The sequence below is a fragment of the Pleurodeles waltl genome, chromosome 8 (assembly GCF_031143425.1).
Source record: "Pleurodeles waltl isolate 20211129_DDA chromosome 8, aPleWal1.hap1.20221129, whole genome shotgun sequence".
Lineage (NCBI taxonomy): Eukaryota > Metazoa > Chordata > Amphibia > Caudata > Salamandridae > Pleurodeles > Pleurodeles waltl.
The window spans coordinates 422,407,314-422,433,115 of record NC_090447.1 but is presented as its reverse complement, the minus strand read 5'-3'; the positions used below and the strand labels follow the sequence as shown (position 1 = coordinate 422,433,115).

Here is a 25,802-nt window from a genome sequence, read left to right as displayed (position 1 = left end):
ACGGCCTGGCTCGAAGCTTTTCTGCTTCCAAAGATTCTAGGCAGAACAACCATAGTGCTCAAAGTCTATTTTTGTTTATTTCTTATGAAACCAAGCATTCACGCCAGGTAGCTTCGTGATGCCATGAAGGTTACAGCTGCACCACACGACACCTGAAGTTACTAGATGCCGAAAGGGTGGATCACTGAAAATCAGGACGCAGTAAAAGTACGCTTTTGCTCACAGAATCCAGGTTCCTCTTCAGGTCGCTTGTTGACTGTGTCCTTGCCTTTGACCCTGCATCGTGCTCCACTGGGCTAGGTTTGCACCATACCAATACTACATACATCCACTCATATACATCTTGCCAACACCCCACCTGAAACCAACATTAGCCACTCACCATGTGATTCTCTCTCCAGCAGGAAGTACCGGACTAAATATGAGGTTAAATAAGGAAAGACCAGCAGCCCTGACAAGTAACCTAACGTGTGTGTGTGTGTGGTTTTTTTTTTTTTTTTTTTTTTTTTTTTTACTGGAACCTAACATTCAAGAGTTGCAGGGGCTTCTCTGTGTGTCTTGTTGTTCAGTAATGCAGTGCTGTTCATTACTGTAGTGCCTCTTCAGAGTACATGTGTGAAGACTCCTCGCACAAGGGGTTATAGCCAGTCAGAAGGTCCAGTCCTAACAAACGAGGCACACAATGAGGCTCGCTGGGAAAACTTAGTCCTCTGTGTGCTAAGGTTTCCTGACTGTCCTCTTAGCTTGGATATAAATACTTTGAGGGCTGCACTAGCCATACCCATCTGGGGACCTCCCGCCTTCCTGAATTGCAGATATCTTGTACTCTGGCCCACAGCTGGCTTTGTTTACACACAATAGATCAGAACACTAGCAGGTTCCCAAAACACAAAATGTGTACTTCCCTTTAGAATGAACCGTTTGCCAAGATCAGCTGTTTTCTTCAGACTGTTTCCCAACATGACAAAACAACAGTCTTGCAAAGGGTCTCTGCAATCTGTCAAGGTAACAAAACTATTTCTATTCTGTAGTGTGTGATGTTAGTTCCCAAGCTCTCCTGCAGCTTCCTGGATACCACTTGATTTGCAACAGGCGTCTGGAGGATTAGTGTTTTCTGCTTTGGACTTACTTTCCCCATTACAAATGAGCACCTGGAAAAAACAGGAAAAGTGTTGGTACAAACGCAGTTGGTTTTATTTTTGTTAGCTTTGTTGGTTGGCTACGTTATTTACTGGTAAGTAACATTAGTTTGACTATTTTCTGTTATCGCTCTATTAACTTTGTAGAGGTTTCAGGGTAGAAGTGTTTAGTGAGTATGTATTTGTATATGCCCAACCTCGAAATACTTATAAATGTATTCCTTAACGTGCTGATCAACGTGACCAAATTTACAAAGCTCCACTGTTTCCCACTGCTGGAGACAGCTCTCTTCTTCCTGATGTCATGGAGCACTTTCCTCCTAGCTGAAGCCTGCGGATTCACAGGTGAGTACATTTGACTTCATGGGAACACAAGCTTAGTGGAGCGTAGCGGCACGCGCAAAGCTGCTGTGCATCTCAATCAAATGTGCTCCCCACAGGACGGACTATGCCGAGAAATCTGTCTACAGGTGTCTACTACTTGTAAACTTGTATTGAAATACGGGGCTTTCTGATGTAAGCCCATGTGAATTTAGTGGCTTTCGAACTTTTTCTGAGAATCACGGTCTCTCTTGGTTGTACATGGCTTTCCTTGAGACCAGAAGCACACGTTGCCGGGAACTGGTGACACGCTTCTGAAGTACCAACATTGATTTCTGACTTATATTGGATACTCAGTTTTCCAGCCATCCTAACTTGACCCACCGTTGGCATCCACGTATATATAATACCACGGCCAAAAGCCAGGGAGGTGCCCTCAATTCATAGATGGGTCTTGATGCTACGGCTAGTGTTATATTAACATTTCTGTGAAGAAAACATTAATTGTTTTCATTGTTTTCCTTCATTGTTTTTGGGATGGACTGGTATTTTGGTGCCTTCTCATTTTGTGTGCATCATTTTCCTTTGTAATCCCCTTTCTTTAGAAGTCTTCTTGTCCTATAATGCACTTAAGAACCGTACCCAGACAGCTTTTTGTCCTTTACGTTATTTTGCATGTTTCTTCATCACCCTCGTCCCTTTTGCCATTTCTCACTGTGCTTTATGAGCTGAAACGTATTTAACCCCTGAAGTGAATGTTGATGTTTTACATCGAATTTTCTAATAGTTGACGATTGCTGCTCTGTATTTTGCTAATTACCATCCAGACCACGTAGGCCATTTGATTGCAGAGAAGGAAACAACTGGCCATGCTGGATATTCCTCTCAGTCTTTATCTGCTGCCAAATGAAATTCTTTGTTTCTAGATCATGTGATTATTGATCAACCAATCACAGTACTACATACTGTGTCACATCCCTGCCTTTTTCCGGAGTAGTTACTGACAGTTTGCATGCAGAGACCTTAACTCAACCTACTAAAACATACTCTCTGCGTTGTTCAAAATGTGTCAGCCATTCACAGATCCTGAAATAAAACTAATGAAGCTCTGTCTCCGCTTCCTCTTGGCATTACCTCAAGGCTGCTTCCTCAATCACAAATGCATCAGTGAAGCCAAACAAAGTTATTAGACAAGAAAACATAGCACTATACACCCTGAGCCTCCTTCTGCCGATCCAATCAAAACCTCTTATACATCCCAAGAAAACATAGCTGTCTGGATAGAGGCAGATACCCTTAAATGTACGAACCTCAATTATGGAGCATGCTAAATAAAAACTGACTTTCCTCTTACTCAAACCAACCTTTTCTGAAAACCCTGTACGAACCTTCGTTTTCAGTATAGAAGTGTCTTCAAGTGATTCATTGCAGAGCTAACTATACATGTGTTTGTGTGCATGCTTGTTTCCTGAGAGTCACCATGGGCCATATGTATGAACACATTTTCCCATAGACATAGAATGGATAAAAACCTTTGATACATCCGGCCCCATATTCCTAAAATAAAAGGGCAGGAGAACTTTCTTTGAAATTGGTCAACATATGTAGCAATAATCAGAATGTTATTAGCAGTTTATTTTTTTTAATGTAACCTCCGGCTTTGTAGAGCATATTTTCTGGTGAAGATAGTTAAAATATTTAATGGAATGGGCTTATCCCGACATTTAGATGTACTCCGACATTTTTTAAGAAATATTTTTTTTCAGTTATCATATTGCAATTAAACCCTGACCATGGTTCCTGAAACAACAAAATTCAATTTTCCTAGAAAAGGAGTTTTACTCAGAGCCTGATTTCAAAAGCTCCGACAATTTTTACAGAAATAAAAATGGCCTGCAAACGCAGTAATCCAACTTGATACCCGAGGTCTAGTCGCAGAGCCACTGGAATTATGCAAATGTGCGGCCGCAGCCATTTTCGTAGAGTTACAGATTTGTTGCATTTGCCACATTATCCACTATCTGCCACATATTCTGCAGATTTTACCCCACAAAATGTTTCCAGCTGAAACTGTTCAAAAGTTATCAAAAGTGCAGCGACATATGTTGCCGCGCAGTGAAAGGCACTTTGCAAAACTGGACTTTTTAACCTTTTTATTGCTACGTTTGGGTACTAACATGGTATTAACAAGGTGTAACCAATGCCCAGACAGTGTTATGACGTCTAAAAATGTTGAAATAATGAAGTAATATTATTACAAAATGTGCCACATTATGCCGCATAATTTCAATTTTCCTGCCGCATAATTTACAAAACCACACCGCATAATTTGCCCCCCTCGTGCAGCATAATTCCAGTGACCCTGTCTAAATCTATAGTTAATTGAACTCAAAACATCAGTGGGGTAATGCTCATAATTTTATATAGTTCGAGTGAAATGTTAGAGCATGTGTTGCTTTAAAGGGTTCGTAATAACTGCGACTGCATGAAAAAGAATAGAAGTTATTTTATCATTCGTGTACTCCTTGTGCTTTTTCTACAGGAGTCGTCGCCGTCCTTTTCTGTGGAATCACACAGGCTCATTACACATACAACAATTTGTCAGCTGAGTCAAGGGGTCGCACCAAAGAGGTACGCTGGCGCCCTTCCGCTGCACGCAGCGAAAGAGAGAAAGGACAACAGAGCACAATGGTAGCAGGCTGTTATTGGACGGTGACATCTTTAACAAGTCAATAAATGTCAATTCTCTTATTTCCTTCTTTCAGCTCTTTGAAGTCCTGCATTTCCTCGCCGAGAACTTTATATTTTCCTACATGGGTTTAGCTCTGTTTACGTTTCAGAAGCACGTCTTCAGCCCCATCTTTATCATTGGTGCCTTTGTATCCTTTTATCTCTGTACTGACGGGCTGTTGCTTTAAATATTAGCATACTCACAGGAGGGGCGCGTGCATGCAGAAGGGCGCTTGGGTCTGTTGGTATTTGAAAGCCACGCAGCAGATGTTGGGAGGCTCTGGAACCACGTCGATATGCTGACCAATACAGGTGATGCCATGGGGCATACAGGCCTTACAGAGCCCTAGAAACATGCCACAAATAACATGCCAGTCAGTGTTTTGCAGATCTTTGAACGTTTAAGTATAAAGGAGGCATGTGAGCATCAAAGCGGTCAGTTATATTAGGTAGTGTGTTGCGTATTAAACATGCATTCCATAAGCAAAAGGAAATGTTATGAGATACTGTACTGGGTGTCTGAAGTGTTTAAGAAAAACGCAAAGGCGATAAGCAGAATGCTTGCAGAAAGTCTCGGGCACTTACAATCACAATTGGCTATATTGCACCCCATCATTACCAGTTTTACAGCATGCGAAAATATGCAAAGCTGTGTAATGTGAAATCTTAAGAAATGTACATTTTGCGTAACATTGGCTTAGTAAACTTTTTAGCCGGGCCTAATTCCCCTTCCACCAGCCATATTTATCTCCTCCGTACTTGTCACCTGCTGCCCCTTTCTCCAAGGGTCCACTGTACCCGTAGCCCTTTGGCATCAAAACAGGACTCGTGTTATCTTTACCTTCTTTATACTCTCTATTTAGATTATTAAGTCTGTGCACAATTAATCTTTCCACGGATCTTCATTTTGGTAGCACGCCTATAACAGCCCAAATTAAATGCATAAACCTGTCACTTGTTTGAGCCTGCACCATTTGCTTAGTAAGCGTGTTTCTAATTACAGAATTGAGGTGATGTGTGTTTAGTGTGGAAAATAGGGGGTATTTATTCTGGTGTTTTGATTTATGAGAATATCCGAATTGTAACTGGAAGGTGGAGCATGTTCCTGTTGGTGTTATGCTCAGTGTACCTGGTGGTCTCAAAAGACCCTGGCTGATTAAAATTGCCAACCATTGTATCGTGTTGTATTGTATTGTTATTTATATAGCACCCTGGAAACTACAATCAAAAGAAAAATGTTGGTGATTTTTTGAGCAAAAGCTTTACATGATTACAAAACATGTAAACATGAAAAATTGCAGTATTTCCGATTAGAGCTGAATGAAGGATGAAACTCTCGAAGAGGCTGGGTGAGAGTAAATTACCAGTGACACTTTGCCAGATGTACCAGTCTCAACCCTCACCCAGCGTGGCCTTCCTCATGATGTGCAGTTACACGCACATGAGTACAGCGTACCCACTCAATCTGCATAAAACCTGTACCAAGTGCTTTCCCCATCTATTCTAGGACTGAAGTTAGAACAGTAATTTGCAAAGTCCCTCAGTATTATGGGTTATGTTCTACGTCTATCAGTATTTTAGAGATGTTTGCTTTTGTTTGACCCAGTCCTGCTACCTCTCTCACACAGGAGACAAATGTGGGGGGGCACCAGCTGCACATCTCGGGTACATGACATGAGACACATGATTTTCACGATATGCACACATTTTCCTTCGAGCTTGACTTAAAAATTCCGAATGTTTTTTTACTGCTGTGTAAGATTGTAACGGTTTCATCCTTGACACTCCTCCAATAAAGATAGCCATCTTTTTGGGCAGAGCGGCCCACATCTACCCGCTGTCTTTCTTCTTGAACCTGGGCAGACGGCACAAGATTGGCTGGAACTTTCAGCACATGATGATGTTTTCAGGTAAAGACAAAGATATGAGAACGAAGCATGCATCTGTAGTTTTAGGGTATCGGGTAGAACATCTTCTAACATATGGCTTAAATTAATTACTGTTAGCTAATGAGTTATTTACATAATGCGTTTTTGGCAGTGGCAACTGAACATTATGCTACCAGTTCTTTCCAGTTGTATAGAAGAATATCGTTAATAATATCGCCTTACAAAAATATTTTGTCCTAAACATCTTTTACAAAAATATCAACCCATTGGGTGTAAATTTTCTATTTTTAACTCCAGGCGATATTGTGGTTACAGTATTCTGGTACCTTACCCCCTTTCCACACAGACAACTTAGATGCTACTTCTCAAATAAAATAAGAGAGCTATACAAACTCAGTTGAAGTTCGAACCCCAAGTTTATCAAATGGTAATCATTCTTTAAAATATCACATAAAAGGCCACGTTGATACTCCAGCCAAGAAGGTGATGTCCAGAAATTCATTATTGTAAGAACAAATGGCTTTGCTTGTACAGTCAGTAATGGCAGAATGCTCCTATGATGCTCACCTGAATATCCTTGTGTCTCTGTTCTCCCAGTGGTTTCAAACGTGGAGACCAGTGGAGGACCAGACCCACTTTTCTGATCACTTCCCTGCAGGGGCACAGCTCTGCTGATTTGAGGTCGCCTTCAACGTGTTCTCCACTTGTAGTGGAAAAGTGAGGGAGAAGGAGACTAGTGGATGTTGGCACTGGTAACGAGGAGCACTTTATCCCTGAAGAAGAGCGACAAAATCCATTCAATCCTATGTCTCGAGTCCTACCTTCTAAAAATGTTGTGTTGTAAAACATATATTGCATTTACAGTAGGGGTACTGTATGCATGCTGTCCTTTTGCAGTGACAATATGACTGCAACGTGTTCCTGACTGGGGTGGACTAGAAAGCCCCAGTGGACTTCTGCTCAGCTACTAGGAGGTTCACCATATTGCTGTTTTCTTCTTTCCCATGTGCCTGGTTTATGATGGCTCATTCACATCCCACTGGTTATCTTGGGCTGGATTATGCATACCCCGCACTGTCCCACTCTGCACCATGGTGCACACTTAAGTCTCTGCGTCTGGCGCAGAGTGGGACAGCATGCAGTATCACTATAAATGCACTATTTCCAGGGCAGGCGCAAGCCCACGCCTGTACTGGAAACAGCTAGTTAGTGAAAAACGGACTGACTGTTGGAAGCTGACGGTCCATCTTTCACTGTGCAGGTGGCAGCATGGTATCCTTTTGAAACTGGGTCTGAAAACCCCCTGCAGGTGGGTGTTGGAACCCCTTTCAGAGGGCCCATAAGTCGAGCAGTCCAAGGTTTCTCGGAGCACATGAAGGTACTGGGAATACACAGGGTCACAATTACACAAGCTCACAAGTCAATGTACATTCAGCTACCTCAATAAATGAATGTCCAGACAAATATTTATAAAAAGTAGTATTTCTACACGCATAAAGCAAAATTCAATGCACGTGAAATAATAACACTCTTCATAACGTCTGTATTCTAACGCTGGTGCAGAAGCACCAGCTTTTCACTCTTCTAGCTATAGACAGGGGCTATCCTCAGTTACGTGAGGCAACATCCAGGCTAGACCCTGCTAGAGACTCGGAGCTAGATGTACCAAGCAGTTTGCTGTTGCAAATGGCCAATTTCAAAGAATTGTGCCTTTTACGACAGCAAAAATGCTTTTTGTGATATACAAACTCCAAATTACCATTCCGTAACTTACTACCAAATTGCAGTTTGGGATTGTGAACTCAAACAGGATCTCTATTTGGAAGGGTCGTGTTCAGGGCATCCTTTTCAAACAGGGAATTGAAATGCTATGAGCTTATGTTTTATGACCAAAATGTAGTCGCAAAACATTCATGCTTTACCACCAACTGAAAGTTGTTGTTAACCCAGTCACAAATGGGAAGGTGATAACGCGTCCCAATCTAGATAATTTATTCACTCTGGGACTCGTTCTAGGCCGATGAATCTTTTGACCCTGATTGAAGCCTCCTTAAGATGAGCTAACTAGTCAACATGTCAATTAATAATCAATAACCTCATCAGTAATCGCAGTAGCAGTTCAATCAAATGAATCAATGACATTAATAAGACTCGAACACCACCATGACCTTTCAGTCATGAATAACCACGCCAGATTTTAGCAAGTTTATGATGTTTATTCCCTATTGATTACATTCTACTAGCAAGTTTATTAGTCTCAATACCATGAAACAAATTAGTACTGTAAGAATACGGCAACTCGAATAGGATTTCATCAAAGCAAAGATCATAAACATTAGAATGGACTTCATGCAAAACAATTTTGGCAACACAAATTTAGAAAACATCTATCTATGGTCTCTGTCAACAGAAGCAGTTGGTACCTAGGAAGGAAAGGCAAATAGACAATTACAATTTCATCATCATATAGTTACCCTCCGTAATGGGTCAGCATACAGAGTCAGTCTTCGTCCTCAGGACAGCAGTTGATTCGCCATCAGCCAGGAAACACAGCAAAGTTCAGCAAGACCGGGCAAAAGGAGATACTTCCCTCATAAGGAGGAAAAGTATAGAATAGGGCAAATCAAGGTAAGGATGGTTTGAGGAATCAAACAGCAAAGTCTTCGGGCAGAGTAACAAGGTGACAGCATGCAATGGCAAAATGGCGTGTAATAGCTCATAATGGCTCGGAATGGCATCTAATGGCTGGTAATCTCTCGTGTCTATGAATTTTATATCAATCTTGTGGTACAGTCCCCTAATTTCCAATTGGGCAAGTTTTGGCGCACCATCATCTCCATCCAATAGTTTACTGATCGCCCCATCAAAATTGTCACTTCATAACAGTACTCACGTAGTTTATTGGCTCCTGTGATTGACGTCTCCAGCGGGTAAAATGTCCAGTATGATTTCATGTTCTTGTGGTCCTCTCACAGACCCAGTCAGTAGTTCCATTGTCTATACCAGTTTAGGCGACCTTGTGCCTATTGCACGTTTACACTGTTGCATTCAGCAAGAATGTCTCCTTGAGCAAGTCGAGTCTTCATGAAAATGAATCTACTACGGTTACACTCATCTTCTAGCTTCTGGTCAGCAAGTCAGCACACTGCACGTTAGAAAACACATTTAATATGAAACCGGGCAGCTAGGCCCCGACTCATGCTAACTAAGGCCTAGTGATTAATTAGCAAATCCTTAGCATATAACTCTTAATACTAGTACAAATCATACATTAGTACATTAATATTTTATTATTAGTCAATTTCATTAACCATCGTATACATTGGTGGCCACTCCCCGTGGGCACTTTCGGACTCACGTTTATTAAAACACATTAATACATTTTCTGTGCGGCATTATTATGCATTAGTTCATAAACATTTCATGTTGATTTTGATTCTAAAAACTACACTCCAACAAAGGGGACCCCATAGGACCGTTTTCCCTTTGAGAAAGTTTCAAAAAATATTTTAAGAGCAGGCAGTGGTCCCACAACATTTCCTACTCTTAAAAAATAAAACATTTCATTTTTTCTTTGTAAACCCATACCATTTTCCTTTAAGGAAAATGGGCTGCATAAAAAAATTAAATAGATTGCTTCATATAAAAGCAATCACAGGCATGGGGGTCTCCTGTCCCCATTAGGCCACCATCCCTGTGATGGCAGCAAATTCTAGTGAATCACAAATTGGGACTTACCTCATTAATATTCATGAGGTACACATCACTATTTGGGGAGGAACGACTAGATAACACCTTTGTACATTAGCACTAGCAATTACCAAATAGCGTTTTGCAAAAATCAGTATTTAGTAATCGCTATTACTATCGGAATCTTAGAGGTCCCACTATGGCTAGTCATAGTCTAAATAGACCAGCGTCTTCAGTGCTTCAATCAGAGCAGATTCCCTCTAAGGTCTCTGTGACTCCGATGTTCAATGATAACAGCTCCCACAGAGATGAGATGGGAGGCCCTGGAGCTTTCAGCCGTCCTGGATCAAGGGCAACTGCTGGTGGTGCCAGCGATGAGCTGTAGCCTTGTTGGTTAGCATGTGGTCTGGACCTTCACAGCTTTCCTACATTGTTGTGTTAAGTATCTTTGGTCTCCGACGGCAGACCTGGGGTGCTACTTAAGTTCTGGTGAGAAAGTAGACATTCTGAGGTCACAGCGACCCACTGTTCTTCAGTGAGCCCGCACCTGCAATACGGGGATCACTTTCCATGCACTTCAGGTCACATTCCTCCTTGAGGCACAACACTGCTCAGGGTGACTGTTACAAAAGGGGTCTCTAGTTGGCAGTTGGTTTGCACCCTGTCCAAGTAGGGACCCTCACTCTAGTGAGGATAAGGAAGATACCTAACTCAGATAACCCCTGCTCACCCCCTTGGTAGCTTGGCACAAGCAGTTAGGCTTATCTCAGAAGCAATGTGTAAAGCATTTGCACATAACACACAGTAACACAGTGAAAGCACTACAAAAGGACACCACACCAGTTTTAGAAAATTAACCAATGTTTATCTGTGTAAAAGAACACCAAAACAAGACAAATCCAGCACACAGTAATAAAGATATGAATTTTGCAAGAATTAGCTTATAAATACAATTCAGCGAAGTCAATGGATCCGTCTGGGGCTATCACAGTGTTGTGAACAACAAATCCAACAGTTCAGGCCGGCCGCAGCGTCGTGGGCCAGCTACAGTGTTGGGAAGAACCGCAAACAGTATCTTGGAAATGTAGTGCATTGTGATCCTTGCGATGAGATCCGGAGTGTGGCATCGCTGGCATCGGTTCCGGAGTTTGGTGCAGGGGTCGTCGGGCCTTTGAAGTTACATGCTTTGCAGATCGAACTCCGGGCTGATGACGAAGTCAGGAGCGCTGGCGTTGGTGGCTTCAGGCCTGTGGTGCGAAGCGGAATGGTGGACGTGCGGTGCCCACAGGTCACAGTGCAGGCAGAGGCTCAGTGACGGCGTCCTGCAGCGTCGGTGAGACCAGGGCTGCGGTGTGAAGCGGGGCGGTGCGACGTATAGTGTGTCCAGCGCTGTCGTCGGTAGGCCCAAGGCGGTGCATTGCAGGGTTCGTGTGGCGCCCACAGGTCACTGTGCAGACGACGCTGGAGTCGATGGCTCTGGCATCGGTGGAACAGGGCTGCGGTGCAGGACGGGACGGTGCTTCGTGTACCTCGTGAGCAGTTTCCACAGGCCATGGTGCAGGCAGCGGTGTCGGTGTCAGCGTGGAGCGTCAGCGTTGGGGATGTCAAGGCTGCGGTGTGAGCAAGGCGGTGCAGGGCTCACAGGTCACGGTGCAAGCATCGGCTCGGTGACTCCGTCAGGTGGTGGCGTTGGTGAGACCCGGGTTGTGGTGCGACGTAGGGCATGGCTCCATGTGCCATCATCAGGTCACAGTGCATTCAGCGGCGGCGTTGACGGTGTCACAGTGGTTTTACTTCTGTTGCAGCAGAAAACACACAGTTCTCAGTGCTGCAGGCAGATGAAGCTGAAGTCTTTGATATCCCTGAGACCTCCAAGAGGAGGCAAACTCTACTCTAAGCCCTTGGAGAAACTTCACAAGCAGGATCAACAGCAAAGTTCAGTCTTTGTCCTCTTTAACGCAGAAGCAACAACAGCAGGCCAGCCCAGCAAAGCACACAGCAAAGGGGGAGTACTCCTCCTCCAGCTCTTCTCATTGGCAGAGGTTTCTCTTGATCCAGAAGTATTCTAGAAGTCTGGGGTTTTGGGTCCACTATTTAAACCCCTTTGTACCTTTGAATTAGTCAAACTTCAAAGAAAAGTCTCTGTTGTGGACAAGATCCTGCCTTGCCCAGGCCTGGCCCCAGACACACACCAGGAGGAGACTGCATTGCATGAAGGCAGGCATAGCCCTTTCAGGTGTAAGTGACCACTCCTTCCTCCACTCTAGCCCAGATGGCCCATCGGGATATGCAGGCTACACTCAAGCTCCCTTTGTGTCACTGTCTAGAGGGAATTTGCAACAGCCCAACTGTCAGTCAGACCCAGATGTGGAATATTTAAGCAGGCAGAGGCACAGAATGGTTTAAGCAAGAAAATGCCCACTTTCTAAACGTGACATTTTCAAACAGACAATTTAAAAACCAGCTTTACAAAAAGATGTGTTTTAAAATTATGAGTTCAGAGACCTCAAACCCCATATCCCTGTCTGCTCCCAAAGGGAAACTGCATGTAAAGGTTATTTAAAGGCAGCCCCATTTTTACCTATGAGAGAGATAGGCCGTCCGACTGTAAAAAACATATTTGGCAGTATTTCACTGTTAGGACATGTAAAACACACTAGTACATGTCCTACCTTCTAAGTACACTGCACTCTGCCCGTGGGGCTACCTAGGGCCTACCTTAGGGGTGCCTTACAAGTAGTAAAAGGGAAGGTTTGGGCCTGGCAAATGGGTACACTTGCCAGGTTGAACTGTCAGTTTAAAACTGCGCACACAGACAGTGCAGTGGCAGGTCTGAGACATGTTCACAGGGCTATTCATGTGGGTGGTACAACCAGTGCTGCAGGCCCACTAGTAGCATTTGATTTACAGGCCGCGGGCACCTCTGGTGCACTTTACTAGAGACTTACCAGTAAATCAACTATGCCAATCATGGATAAACCAATCACCAATACAATTTACATAGGGAGCACTTGCACTTTAGCACTGATTAGCAGTGCTAAAGTGCGCAGAGACATAAAACCAGCAAAAACAGAGTCCAGCATACCATAAAAACAGGAGGTCAGAAGGCAAAAAGACAGGGGAAACACACCAAAATCTGCCAGGACTAACAGTGACTGACCTCTCTTCACCACAGTGCCGCACCAGCCTTAACACTGAGGTCATTACATGACATATGGGGATTGCATCTAATGCACACAATCAGATGGCCCGAATGTTCTGGTGATCCAAATGTCTCTACGGTCCCCACTTGGTATTCAGGGGTTATCCACAGCACACACAGGTAGCCAACCCCATTGGTGTGCTGATTCCAATGGACCAGAATCTCACACTCTGCTTTCTTGGATACACTCAGCAGGATTCCCACTAGACCTTGCTCCCTTCAGGCAATCTCCTTGTCCTCACAGAGTCCACTGGTCTTGGGTGAGGCAGAGGGTGATGCTTCAGGGCGAGGGCTCTTGATTTTTCTTGTGTGATGTCCCCTCACCCATCATGGGATACTTGCAGACCCTTAGTTCCCAGTGCTGGTAACAACAAGCAGAAGGTACGCTGAGCTGCTTCACACTGATGCACATCATCAGTTTGACAATTTGGGAGTCTCAAGCGCCCCTTTTCAGAATCCTTTTCCAGAACAAATATGATTTAGTGTCTCTGTCTTTTAAGTTTGTGTTCTGGGGGTTGCCCACTTTGTAGTGCCGATTCCTCTGTCTTGCTCTTTCTCCAGGGAGAACTCTATCCCAGCAGGTGTGTCTCCAAAACTGATAGCTCCACACACAGACCACAGGAGTGACTAGAGGATCACACCTGGATGTCGGCCTCAGTCATATGGTTATCAAAGAGTTAGAAAGGCCCCTAGCCCTACCCTTCATTATTCTGTTATCAAGCCCATCTCCTTCCTGAGAGGTACTTAGGCCCCTTTGATCAGTGGTCTATCTTTAGAATCAAGTAGCTCTTTTTAAAGTGTACTGGAGAGCCTGACTCTTCATTCTTCTAGTATGTGTGTCTCACCGAGCTCTCAGGAATACAACAATCCAGAAATCTGTCTAGGGGGCTTCCTCTGCCTCTAAAAGCTCATTCAGCAAGCCCAGGATCTCCCAAAATGGAATCCAAAGAATTACATGTATTGGGCCTTTCACAGAGACACGTACTCCTCAGAGCACACACTCAACAGCAAGCGCTGACTTTCATGTAATGTACCTTCTCTCAGTCAAACATACATTCAAGCATTCAGCCATGCACAATGACTATCATGTACTGTGACCTGACACAGGGACACACATCCCAGCACTCACACACTACCATGTGCAGCGGCTCTCATTCTGTACTACTTCATTGGCACACATACAGGTGATTCGCAGATGGGTGCTGAAGCTCCTGGCAGGGTGGCAGAAGAAGGCTCAGCGTAGTTCCTGGTTCCGATCTCGTTTCCATGGAGGTTCTTGAGACTGTTCCAGGAGTCATTCTTCCGGACGGTCATCTTTGAGGTCTAAGACTTCCACGTCTTAGATGAGTAAGTCCAAGAAGCACAAAAAGAAGTCAAAGCATTCTTCATCTTCAACTCCTTGACCTCATGCTTCTAGGCCCCACTCCCGACTTCTTTGGCAGAGCCGGCACCTGGCCCCGCCCCCGTTACCCAGAGGCTCCTTGCACCAGGGCATTGCATACCCAGTTGCAGGAATTTTTTATGACGGCATGCATGAAATGTTTTTGCCAACGGGTTTTCGCCTGATGCCTGCCAGGCCCTCAGGATCCATTCTTGGATCTAGGACAACACCGCCTAGGGTATTCCTTCCTATCCCAGATCCGCTCAATCTGGCACCTGCAACAGCGCTGTCCAGGCCTTACCAACCCTCAGACTTTCCTCCAATAGAGTCATCCTATGACCCCCAGGGAGCAATGAGGAGCAGATGTATGGTCCTTTGGAGGAGGACCCTACTAATAAGGACAACTGGTATGAGGAGCTGGGAGATAGCAGTGGACTAGACACTTCACAGGCTTTCCTCTCTGGGCTAGACTTTTATAATGCGCAGGGCTGCAGAGGTCCTTGACCTTGAGCTTCCTGCTGTTGAGATCAAGTCAGATGTCTTGCCCGAGGTGCTTCAGGCAGGAGCAGATCCATTGCTGCCCTTTAATGAAGTCCTCACCAACACCGTCCTGGGGTCCCAGGTTAAACCCTGCACAGGGAATCTGTGCACCGCATGATTGCTCATGCCCCCCCCCAACCCCACCCCAGGATCCAACCGTCTTTTCCCAGGATCCCTCACCAGATTGCATGGTGGTCCAAGTCTCTATTGCCAATATCAACCCAAGCATGTTCCCTACTACACTACTGGAATCCAAGAGGGAGTCTAAATACCTTTGGGAAGTACATCTTTTCTTCCATCAGACTTGCATTGTGGTCCGTGAACACCACATGCCACTGGGACCAGTATGCCCATGTGTTGTGGGATTCTGTTGCACAGCTTCTTCCAATGCTGCCTGAGGAGGCCCATGCCATTCTCAACCAGGCTTTACTGAAAGGTAGGGATGCAGTTAGGGTCACCATATGATGTGGACTGGACACCACAGACTCCCTTGGTAGGGCCTTGGCTTCTACAGTGGTGCTTTGCCACCATGCATGGTTATGGTAGACTGGGTTTTCAGGGCATGTTGAGTCATCCCTTATTGACGTGCCCTTTGATGGGTCCCGCTTGTTTGGTGAGAAGGCTGATGTGGTGCTTGAGTGCTTTCACAAGAGCAGGGTCAGCGCTTGATCTTTGGGCCTCTCCCTTTCGATCTGGCCACAACAACAATCCTTTCATCCTTGCCACAATCAAGGAAGAGGCAATTTTGGGCGTCCAGAGTACCACCCCTACCTGGTACAATTTGCCCTGAAGGCAGCACATTCACCATAATAGGGCTCACTTTCTCTGTTTGTGTCCGGCACACCTGTCTTAAGGTGTGCAATGGCGCAAACAGGAACTGTGTGCTCTGTGTATGTGTGATAGGACCCCAGTCCCACATTCACTTCTAAGCTAATACCAATTATACTTATTCATGTTTGGATTCTACCCGCCACTTACTGGGAGAAACTAATAATGGAAAAATCTCTAAATTTATGGGAATGATTGAAATATGTTGCAATACCAATGTTGCATTCTTCCATAAAGCTGTAAATGAGCACCTCCCTGGTCTAGTTCTCTGACGATTATTTTTCTTAGACATTACATGATAAAAAAATACACCTTAAAGTGAAGCATACTCACATGACCCCTGCTTCCTAATATTGCTGGACCTGTCAGACACTTCCCATACGGTCAACCATCCCATCCTCATGTGCACCCTGGATTCTCAGATGGGATTCACCAGTCATGTTCTTCACCGATTCTACTGTTATCTTTCCAATCCAAACCAGTTTGTCCACATAGGCACTTTTAAGTCCCAAAAGATCCCTATCACCTGTTGGAGTCCCCTGTCATCTTCAACCTCCACATGGAGCCACTTAGTGCTTTACCCACGGATAACAGCTTCAAGAGTCACCAATATAATGATGACACTCAACTCTACTTGAAAATCTACCCTGCTTCAGACATACATCTCCTACATTGCCTGCACATCATTTAGACCTGTATGTCCAGAAGCTCAGCCCAAGAAAGACAAAATTCCTGTTATTTGTCAAGAACAACAAACAAGAAAAAACACACCTGGCTCAATTACATTAATTTTCAGCGCGTACAACACCAACTTTCACTAAAAGCGGAGGATCACTCTCAAGGGCCACACTGTGGAAAGAAAAAAAGCCAGTCTGGTACTAGCTGTCTTTTCTAAAGAAAGTCAAAAGTCTTTCATCCAGAAAGCAACTTTAGAACTGTTGTTCAAGCCCTCCTACTGTTGCTTCTGTTGATAGTGATGCCCTGCTCCATGGTCTCCTAGACCCCACACTGGCACTCCTTAATGGCATCCTACATGCTGCAGCATGTCTCACCCAAAAGAAATATGATCATATTATCCCTATCCTGATGGAACTCCATTGGCTTTCCTTGCTGGACCACTCCATCTTCAAAATCAGCAGCGTCATTTACAAAGCCATTACGATCAGCACCCCCGCTAATCTTGCAGACAAGCTCACCACCTCTGCTGGTTCTTGTCTCACCTGCAGTAAGGACACAGTCGGACTGCAGACTATGAAGTGTGAAAGGAAAACACAAGGCAGCCGACTTTCCATATAAGCTCCCAGGATCTGGAACAATGACCCTTTTTCCATCAGGACCTTCCTGAGGCCTCTCCAGTTTATCAAAGAATTGAGGATGCACCTCTTTAAAGAACACCACATTGCAATGTATTAACAGTCAACAAAGTATTTACCTCTCCTATCACTTGTTGACTTTATGCTTGTCTTTGACCTTTTAAAAAGTTCTCCTGATTTCTGTCTAGGCTTGCGCTACAGAAATACAATACAAGTAAATACATGCATTGCAATTACAACTCATTTTTAGTATCAAGTGATTTTATTTCAAGGGCCAAGGTAAGCACTATGCATAAACTCTTTTAATGCCACTCCGCAGGAGCACATTGTAAAGAACCGTAGAAAGCATATGCAACTCATAAAGTCTTTCAAAATAGAACATTCCTCCTCTTTCATGGCTGCTCAAACAACTCCTACTACATAGAAACACTCCAACCCATGGCGCAAAGGTCGTTGAACAGCATAGTGCCCAGGGAATGAGGGAAAGTTATTGTGTTACAACAGTAGTTCTTCAACAGGGAGATACTTGTCTGATCCACTGCTTCCAAATCAGGAAAGGGGAATTCACTTTCAATCTTTCCCAAAGTGATCGGACATCAGCAGAACTATATCCCTTTAACAGTAATGAGCTCTCCTGGGATAGAGTACCCCTGGATATCACAGCCACAATAATACCACCACATACAATGTTTGGCTATTGGAATAAGACAACCAATCTCTGAAAACAGGAGTTTTGGATGCTCACATGTACCTGTGCTAAAGGGGAACATTATTCACTTCTCACAGACAGCATCAGTCTCTGAGTCACAGCCTTGGGGAAAATAAACACAGAGGGGCATTGTAAGGAAATGCCTCTTTTTTTTTTTTTATATTCACCCCACATTTGTGGACTGATGCTTTTTCAACTCAGAGTGCACTGAGGCCTGCTAACCAGACCTCAGTGCCAATGTTGTAACCCTATACAAATTACACGCCGAATTGGATACACACAATTGACAAGGCCTGACTTACTTATAAGTGCCTAGTACAGGGAGTGCAGAATTATTAGGCAAGTTGTATTTTTGAGGATTAATTTTATTATTGAACAACAACCATGTTCTCAATGAACCCAAAAAACTCATTAATATCAAAGCTGAATATTTTTGGAAGTAGTTTTTAGTTTGTTTTTAGTTTTAGCTATGTTAGGGGGATATCTGTGTGTGCAGGTGACTATTACTGTGCATAATTATTAGGCAACTTAACAAAAAAATATATATACCCATTTCAATTATTTATTATTACCAGTGAAACCAATATAACATCTCAACATTCACAAATATACATTTCTGACATTCAAAAACAAAACAAAAACAAATCAGTGACCAATATAGCCACCTTTCTTTGCAAGGACACTCAAAAGCCTGCCATCCATGGATTCTGTCAGTGTTTTGATCTGTTCACCATCAACATTGCGTGCAGCAGCAACCACAGCCTCCCAGACACTGTTCAGAGAGGTGTACTGTTTTCCCTCCTTGTAAATCTCACATTTGATGATGGACCACAGGTTCTCAATGGGGTTCAGATCAGGTGAACAAGGAGGCCATGTCATTAGATTTCCTTCTTTTATACCCTTTCTTGCCAGCCACGCTGTGGAGTACTTGGACGCGTGTGATGGAGCATTGTCCTGCATGAAAATCATGTTTTTCTTGAAGGATGCAGACTTCTTCCTGTACCACTGCTTGAAGAAGGTGTCTTCCAGGAACTGGCAGTAGTACTGGGAGTTGAGCTTGACTCCATCCTCAACCCGAAAAGGCCCCACAAGCTCATCTTTGATGATACCAGCCCAAACCAGTACTCCACCTCCACCTTGCTGGCGTCTGAGTCGGACTGGAGCTCTCTGCCCTTTACCAATCCAGCCACGGGCCCATCCATCAGGCCCATCAAGACTCACTCTCATTTCATCAGTCCATAAAACCTTAGAAAAATCAGTCTTGAGATATTTCTTGGCCCAGTCTTGACGTTTCAGCTTGTGTGTCTTGTTCAGTGGTGGTCGTCTTTCAGCCTTTCTTACCTTGGCCATGTCTCTGAGTATTGCACACCTTGTGCTTTTGGGCACTCCAGTGATGTTGCAGCTCTGAAATATGGCCAAACTGGTGGCAAGTGGCATTGTGGCAGCTGCACGCTTGACTTTTCTCAGTTCATGGGCAATTAGTTTGCGCCTTGGTTTTTCCACACGCTTCTTGCGACCCTGTTGACTATTTTGAATGAAACGCTTGATTGTTCGATGATCACGCTTCAGAAGCTTTGCAATTTTAAGAGTGCTGCATCCCTCTGCAAGATATCTCACTATTTTTGACTTTTCTGAGCCTGTCAAGTCCTTCTTTTGACCCATTTTGCCAAAGGAAAGGAAGTTGCCTAATAATTATGCACACCTGATATAGGGTGTTGATGTCATTAGACCACACCCCTTCTCATCACAGAGATGCACATCACCTAATATGCTTAATTGGTAGTAGGCTTTCGAGCCTATACAGCTTGGAGTAAGACAACATGCATAAAGAGGATGATGTGGTCAAAATACTCATTTGCCTAATAATTCTGCACTCCCTGTATATGGTACCCAGGGCATGTAGGAAAGAGTGTCCACTCAGGGCTGCAGCATTGTTTGTGCCACCCTTCGTGTGGCAAAGTAAGAAATGGCACCCAGCCTGCCACTGCAGACAGGAAAGATAGTGTTTTACCTAACTAGGGCATGTAAGGTATCAAATTAATTATAACATTAAACGCAACTTGATGGCCGAGTCAAAATGAATGGCACTTTTAAAGTTAAGCAACTTTTATAAAGTTGCAGCTCTGTGCCTCTCCTTGTCCAACAGTGGCCTCACAAAGGTGTGTACACCGACAGCTTTCTGCCCACCTGTTGAGATGTGTGAATGACGTCCAGGCTTAGGAACAAAAGCAGTTGTGACAGAGCAAGGTGTCACTTCCTCTGCCAGGATGGCCACTCAGTATGTTAGCCCAGAAGACCAACTTAAAAGGGGAAGCCGCCTTTGATGGGCCGCCAATCACAACACCCCTGAGTGGGATGCCTTTTCTTCCTGTAGACAGAATTGAAACAGGGCCAGAGAGGGGAAATTCACCCCAACCGGTTTTACCGTGGGTGTGAAGCCCTCAGGTAGCCACACCTCTAGAGTGGGCTAGCAACCTCCTAACGACCGAGGAATGGTCATGCCGTCTGGAAAGGGGCAGGAATGTGCAATTCTGGAATAGCCTGATGCCACACATCACAGGATATTCGTCACTAGGTAGAATGGGTTCCAGTAGCCCTTTGGCTAGTGAACATGTGGTCACCTCTGGGCACTTTCTTGTGCTAAATATGGCACCGTGACCCTCAGATCACGCTAGAATCAGAGAAAGGACCAAAGAAGGACTGCCCAGCTGCCCTTCGACCTGCACAAAGAGAGGCTGCACCACTGGAAGGGCTGTGCCTGCTGCACTTCAGGCTAGCAAAGTTAGGTCTATGCCTACAACTCCTTGCTTGGGGAAAGGTTGATTCCCAACATCCAACCACAGCAGTGACGCCAATGATCAGTCTGCTGATCTCTTGGAACCAGCTTAAGGGACACACAAGCTGAAACCGACAAGTTGGTAGCCACCGCAGTTTTGCCTGCATCCCTCAGCATCAGGACCACTCTGTTGATGTGTATGGCAGTCATCCTATAAAGTCTGGATCGTGATTTAAAACTCAGGGTTGAGCTAAAGGTTAAGTAATGTACCTGACCCAGGACAGTATTTGAGAGTGTAGTGCACTATAAGGCCTCGGAGCCATATCATGTAGTATACCCAAATACTCACAGGCATTCAAAAGGGAGGGTGCATGTCATGCCTTGAAAACAGCACATGCATCAGAATCTATTCAAAAAGATTTTCAGAAAAGATGGCTGAACTCCCATGTAGCTGCCCAAAAGGTTTTATCTCACAAGCTCCTTAGCCAAACTGCAATGAATAATTCATGTGCTATTAGCAAAATGTCATACAAATTACCATCCTACTGGAAGCTACATGCACAGAGTTTTGTAAGCTACCCACAAAGAATTCAATTTAGAGGCGGATATAAACTGTTAAATCCGGAACTGCTGTTGCTGTGTCTTTATTGTAAGCTTTCTGCTGTGAGAAATCTGCATCGGGAGGTCCCAGGGCAATCGGAATTTACTGGGCCCAAATTGTGTCAATGGGAATCTTTCACTTCTAGTGTCATGTGGCCTCTGTCCAGCAGAACCTGAACCAGGGGACTGAGGACCCCTTTCAGCATTTGACTGTCAGCTAGAAGTTACGAACTCAGCAAGCACAAACTAACATTTATTAAATCATTATCCAGAGCCTTTTCTTTAACAAGCATTGGCAGAGCGAATCGATCAGTAGGTCTCGCATTTCAAAGGCAATAGCTGACCATCTGGCTTACCCAATACTTGTTTTGAATCTGAATAGTATGAGTAAAGAGAAAGAAATCAGCACAAAAAGCCTACATTCTTGCCCCAGTGTGATGATATAAGCGCACACGAGTTCACACGGACAAGTCATTAGGATGCTGTGGACAGTTTTTTTTTTTTTTCATTCATTGGTCCAAAATAGCAGAGGCTTACCTTGGAGCAGTAAATTAAAAAGGAGTTACTTGTGCCTCCCAACATTAATAACACACCAGGTACCTCAGATCTAGCTTAACATACGGAATAAAAAATATCAATTTCAGATTTACTCATTTCATTGACTTCTGGAGAATGGAAGGGCAAAGGCTGCTTTGCAGTATTCAGGTTACAAAAAGCTGCAATGGGTGCAGTGCTGTTTTACAACAACAAAAAACTCTGTAATGGGTGTGTCAGAGGCTGGTCATCTAATCTTGGGGTGCCTTATTTACTTGAGAAACAGCTCGGCTGTTCGTTGCCTCTGTCTTGACTACTTGGGACACTCCCTAGAGTGGGACGGGGAGGGAGAGCTTGTTTGTTTCGTCCCTGCTTATCTGTGGCCCGGGCCGCCATTCGTCCTCGCCGATGGAAGGACGTGAGGTCGGAGCCTTGAAGGGGCACAGGTAGGGCGCCTACCCGCACCCGCTTCCAAAGGCCCTGCCATCGCTAGATGGCGCCCTTCGTAAAGCTCTTGAAAACACGTCTTTAGTCTGGAATGCTCTTAGCTCTGATCACTATACACCCGCACCCCCAAACACAAACAATACCTCGGTAGACTCTGTTGGCGCCAAAGGTCGGTTCATATTTAAAACCTTAACAACAATTTTATTTCTAACAGAAAATCTCAGTTTCAGAGTTTATAGTGTTAGCAGGCATTTTTAAAACCATTGCTATAAACGTGCTGTCTACCAATTCAATTTGCTTTCACATTCATATCACTAAAAAATACTAGCTGTTCTTGATTACTGTTGCTCCAAACCGATCATAATTAATTTCTCAGCAAAGGAAGGCTACAAGGATCTCCTATGATTCAAAACAATAACTTCGAGGTTGTTCACAGATCACAGGAACAGAGGTTTAACCAACATGCTATTTTAAACACGCGAAGAGGCTTCATTAAAAAGTCCCTTTTCCCTCTCTCTTCTGCACTGTGTTTTGCAGCTACAATTTCTTCAAGTCACCAGGCGATAATTACAGCCTTGGTGCTAATTCTGTTTCAAATGCAATTATAATTAGCCATATGGTACAGCTGTGCTGCATGGCTGAAAGTAAAAAAAAAAAAAAAAAAAACTGCTGTCAACGCTGGTCGTGTCATAGTGCTTTTTTTTTTTTTTTTTTTTTTTTTTTTAACTTTCACCCTTGGTGGACAGCAGGCGCACTGTTGTACATCATGGTTTAATAAACATTGATAAAGCCAAAGAGTAGAGCTATTTGGCTCTGTCAGTGTTTGACGGATCTATCCAGGTTGGCAATCAAGTGAAATATGGAGCAGCTGCTTCAAAGCCGCTTCGTGTTTCACAGTCCAGCCCGCCTGTGAATCTGCCTGCTCTTTCAAGACGGGAGAGATATCCCTTTACAGGTGAGTGCAGTGATGGACTACACCTGCCTGCAAGGGGATGTCTGGGGGTCTATGGGACCCCTTTTATACCCTCCAGAGGGCTTCCTTTAGGAGGCACACTGAAAGCGCACCACCTAAAGGCATATCTGCCTCTGCACCTATATCCATAATAGGGCACAGGTGCAGAGACAAAGTGATTTCTTTGTCTGCATGGGGACACGCCCTTATGCCAGTGAGGGAACACCTTCCAATGATGGCTTTGATGCTACATGTGCGCCTGCGCTACCTGTATTACAGAAGGGGCCAAGCAAGCATCTGCGGCCCTTTCTGTAGTCACAAAGTGGTCCGAGGGTGCACAAGATAGTTGCACCCCCAGGGGACTCTCTGTAATGCGGCCCCCAGCCTATGAACTTTTATGGTTTTACAGGCTTTCTGTTTGATCATATTTCTAGCTGGTATTCATCATGCTGCTGCTTGGTTATTACTTCCACAGGTCTCTCAGTAACCTAGAGACCTAGATCTTGCTGCTAGAGGGTTCTCTAGCCCCTGGCCTGAGGCCTTCTGAGGTGGGGCACAGTTGCCTTCTTTCTTAAATATCTGGCACTGTTGAAAGTCAAGTGACACAGGGCGCTTATGGAGGTTTCATTTAATTGAGAGCCAGAGTTGCCCAAGAGTTTGACTGCCAACTAGTAAGCTGAGAATGGTCGGTAATGGGCTAAGACCTCAGGGCCCGTATTACTGAAAGGGCATACTTTAGCCTGTATGCGCCATGACACACCTTTAAGCAGATGCACCAGGTGCAAACGGGCAAAGTGCAACCTAATATGAAAAATGCGCTCCCTCGGGACACTTATGAACTCACTCTGCCCCTACAGCAGATCATTCAAGAGAAATAGGGAGCAGCTGATTAAAATGTGGTCTGTTTCGCTGTGCAGGTTCCATCCCACCTCCACTTTCAAATGGGATTATAGATCCTCGTGTAGGCAGGTGCAGTTAGTGAATGCACTCGCCTGCAGGGGGATGTCTGGGGGTCCAAGGGGCCTCCTTTCATCCCATGAGATGGCTGCCCTAAGGGGGTGCACTGATAGTGAGCCACCTTTTTATGGCACACTTTTAGTGCGCCTCCTAAGGGCATGCTTGCCTCTGTGCCCACATCAGTAGTATGGCATGGGTGCAGAGACAAATTGATTCCTTCATTTGCATGGGGTCACACCCTGATGCAAAACGCCCTTTCTCCATATGGCTGGTGCTACGTGTGCGCCAGCCAGTCGCAGCTCCCTGCGCTCTGATGGGGCGGGTGTGGGCACGAGGGGAACATTTAATTAAAAATAAATAAATAAAAGCTTACCTGCGCTGCTGCTGCACTGCTCCTCTTTCCCTCGTCACTGCAGGCACAGGCTACCAGCATGCCCTGCAGCCAATCCTGACACTGCTCAGAGCAGCGTTAAGATTGGCTGGGAGCTCCCAGCCAAGGCACTAGCAGGCAGACTCGGAGCTGTGGCTGCTCTCTCCAGCCTGGCAGCACAGTGCCGGGTTGGAGAGAGCACAGTGCACATGTGTGTTTGGCCAGCCCGAGACAGCCGGCCAAACACACATGGGCACTGAGGGAAGTGCCCAGTTCACCCCCCTCATCCCCTTCATCTAACATGGCCCGCCCCTTTCACAACGAAAGGATAATAAACATAGGGGCATGTTTATGAGCCCCTAGGGCCACTGGAGCGTCACTTTACGGGATGCTCCGGTGGTGCTATGCCCTGCACTGTATTCACAAGGTGGCATTAAGCCACTTTTTGTGTCTTGGCGCCACCTTGCAAATACGGCCCTTTCACACGCAGCACTTGCATGGAAGGGTGGGCAATGGGTGTTGCTAGGGGCTTCCTACAGCAACATCCATTGCATTTTGGCACTGCCCCAGATTTACGTGTTTTGGTAAACCTGAGGCAACGCCAAAATCTAACGCCACCCTAAGGGTGAAGTTAGAGTGGAACAATGAGGAGGAATAATTTTATTCCTCCTCGTTTTTTGCTTTTTCTATGTGTGCTGCATTCTGCAGGACTCCTAGAACGAGCAAAATGCCAAAAATTATTGTTAGTGTGGGAAGGTGTTTCTTCCCACACATAAACAATCAAACCGCTAAGCAGCTCAATTTAGCACCAGCGCAGGGGGAAACGCAGGGGTTCGCCGTATTCTAATAAATACAGCGCATCCCTGCGTTTCCAAAGTGATGCAGTGCAGTGCTGCCAATTTTGGCGCAGCGCCGTGCTGCGCCCTTTTCTGTTAAATATGGGCCATAGTTTATTATCCGTCAATTGTAAAAGGTTTACAGCTTCTGCTGCTGGCGGTGGGGCAATGCTCCTCCACCATAGCGGCGGAGCTGCCCTTGGCACCAGTGCTACCTGTAATACAGAGGGGGCCGCACAAGCATCCCTTCTGTAATACCAAAGTGCCCGGGGGCGTGCAAAGCAGGCGCAAACACCTGTTACGCCCCCGGGACACTTTCTGTAATTCGGTCCCAGTAGGTCAACCATCGCAAAGAAAACTCTGCAGCAGAAAGTACTGCATGTGTTTTTGTGCGTAGTGATTGGAAAAAGACGAGGAGTAAAAGGCATATTTGCACATATTTTGAGTGTTAGTAACCCATGTTTTCCATTTATTTTTTTTTATAAGGAATTACCACTTTATGATTGTGCTAAACATTTAGGCAAATGACACTTGTGCCAATCACAGCCCGATCACCTAAGCCTTAATAAACCCCCTAAGTATGAGAAC

At 44.9% G+C, this 25,802-nt stretch overlaps 1 protein-coding gene across 2 annotated transcripts in view; it reads left to right on the top strand.

The window, feature by feature from the left end:
- The window catches only part of SLC9A7 (solute carrier family 9 member A7), a 389,146-nt gene that overhangs the window by 202,143 nt on the left and 161,201 nt on the right, over positions 1–25,802 (top strand). For both annotated transcript variants that reach the window (XM_069204294.1, XM_069204295.1), the window contains exons 8-11: positions 1,379–1,484; positions 4,003–4,091; positions 4,226–4,339; positions 5,989–6,100. In XM_069204294.1, the coding sequence (XP_069060395.1) occupies positions 1,379–1,484; positions 4,003–4,091; positions 4,226–4,339; positions 5,989–6,100 (421 nt within the window). The remainder of the gene's footprint in view (positions 1–1,378; positions 1,485–4,002; positions 4,092–4,225; positions 4,340–5,988; positions 6,101–25,802) is intronic.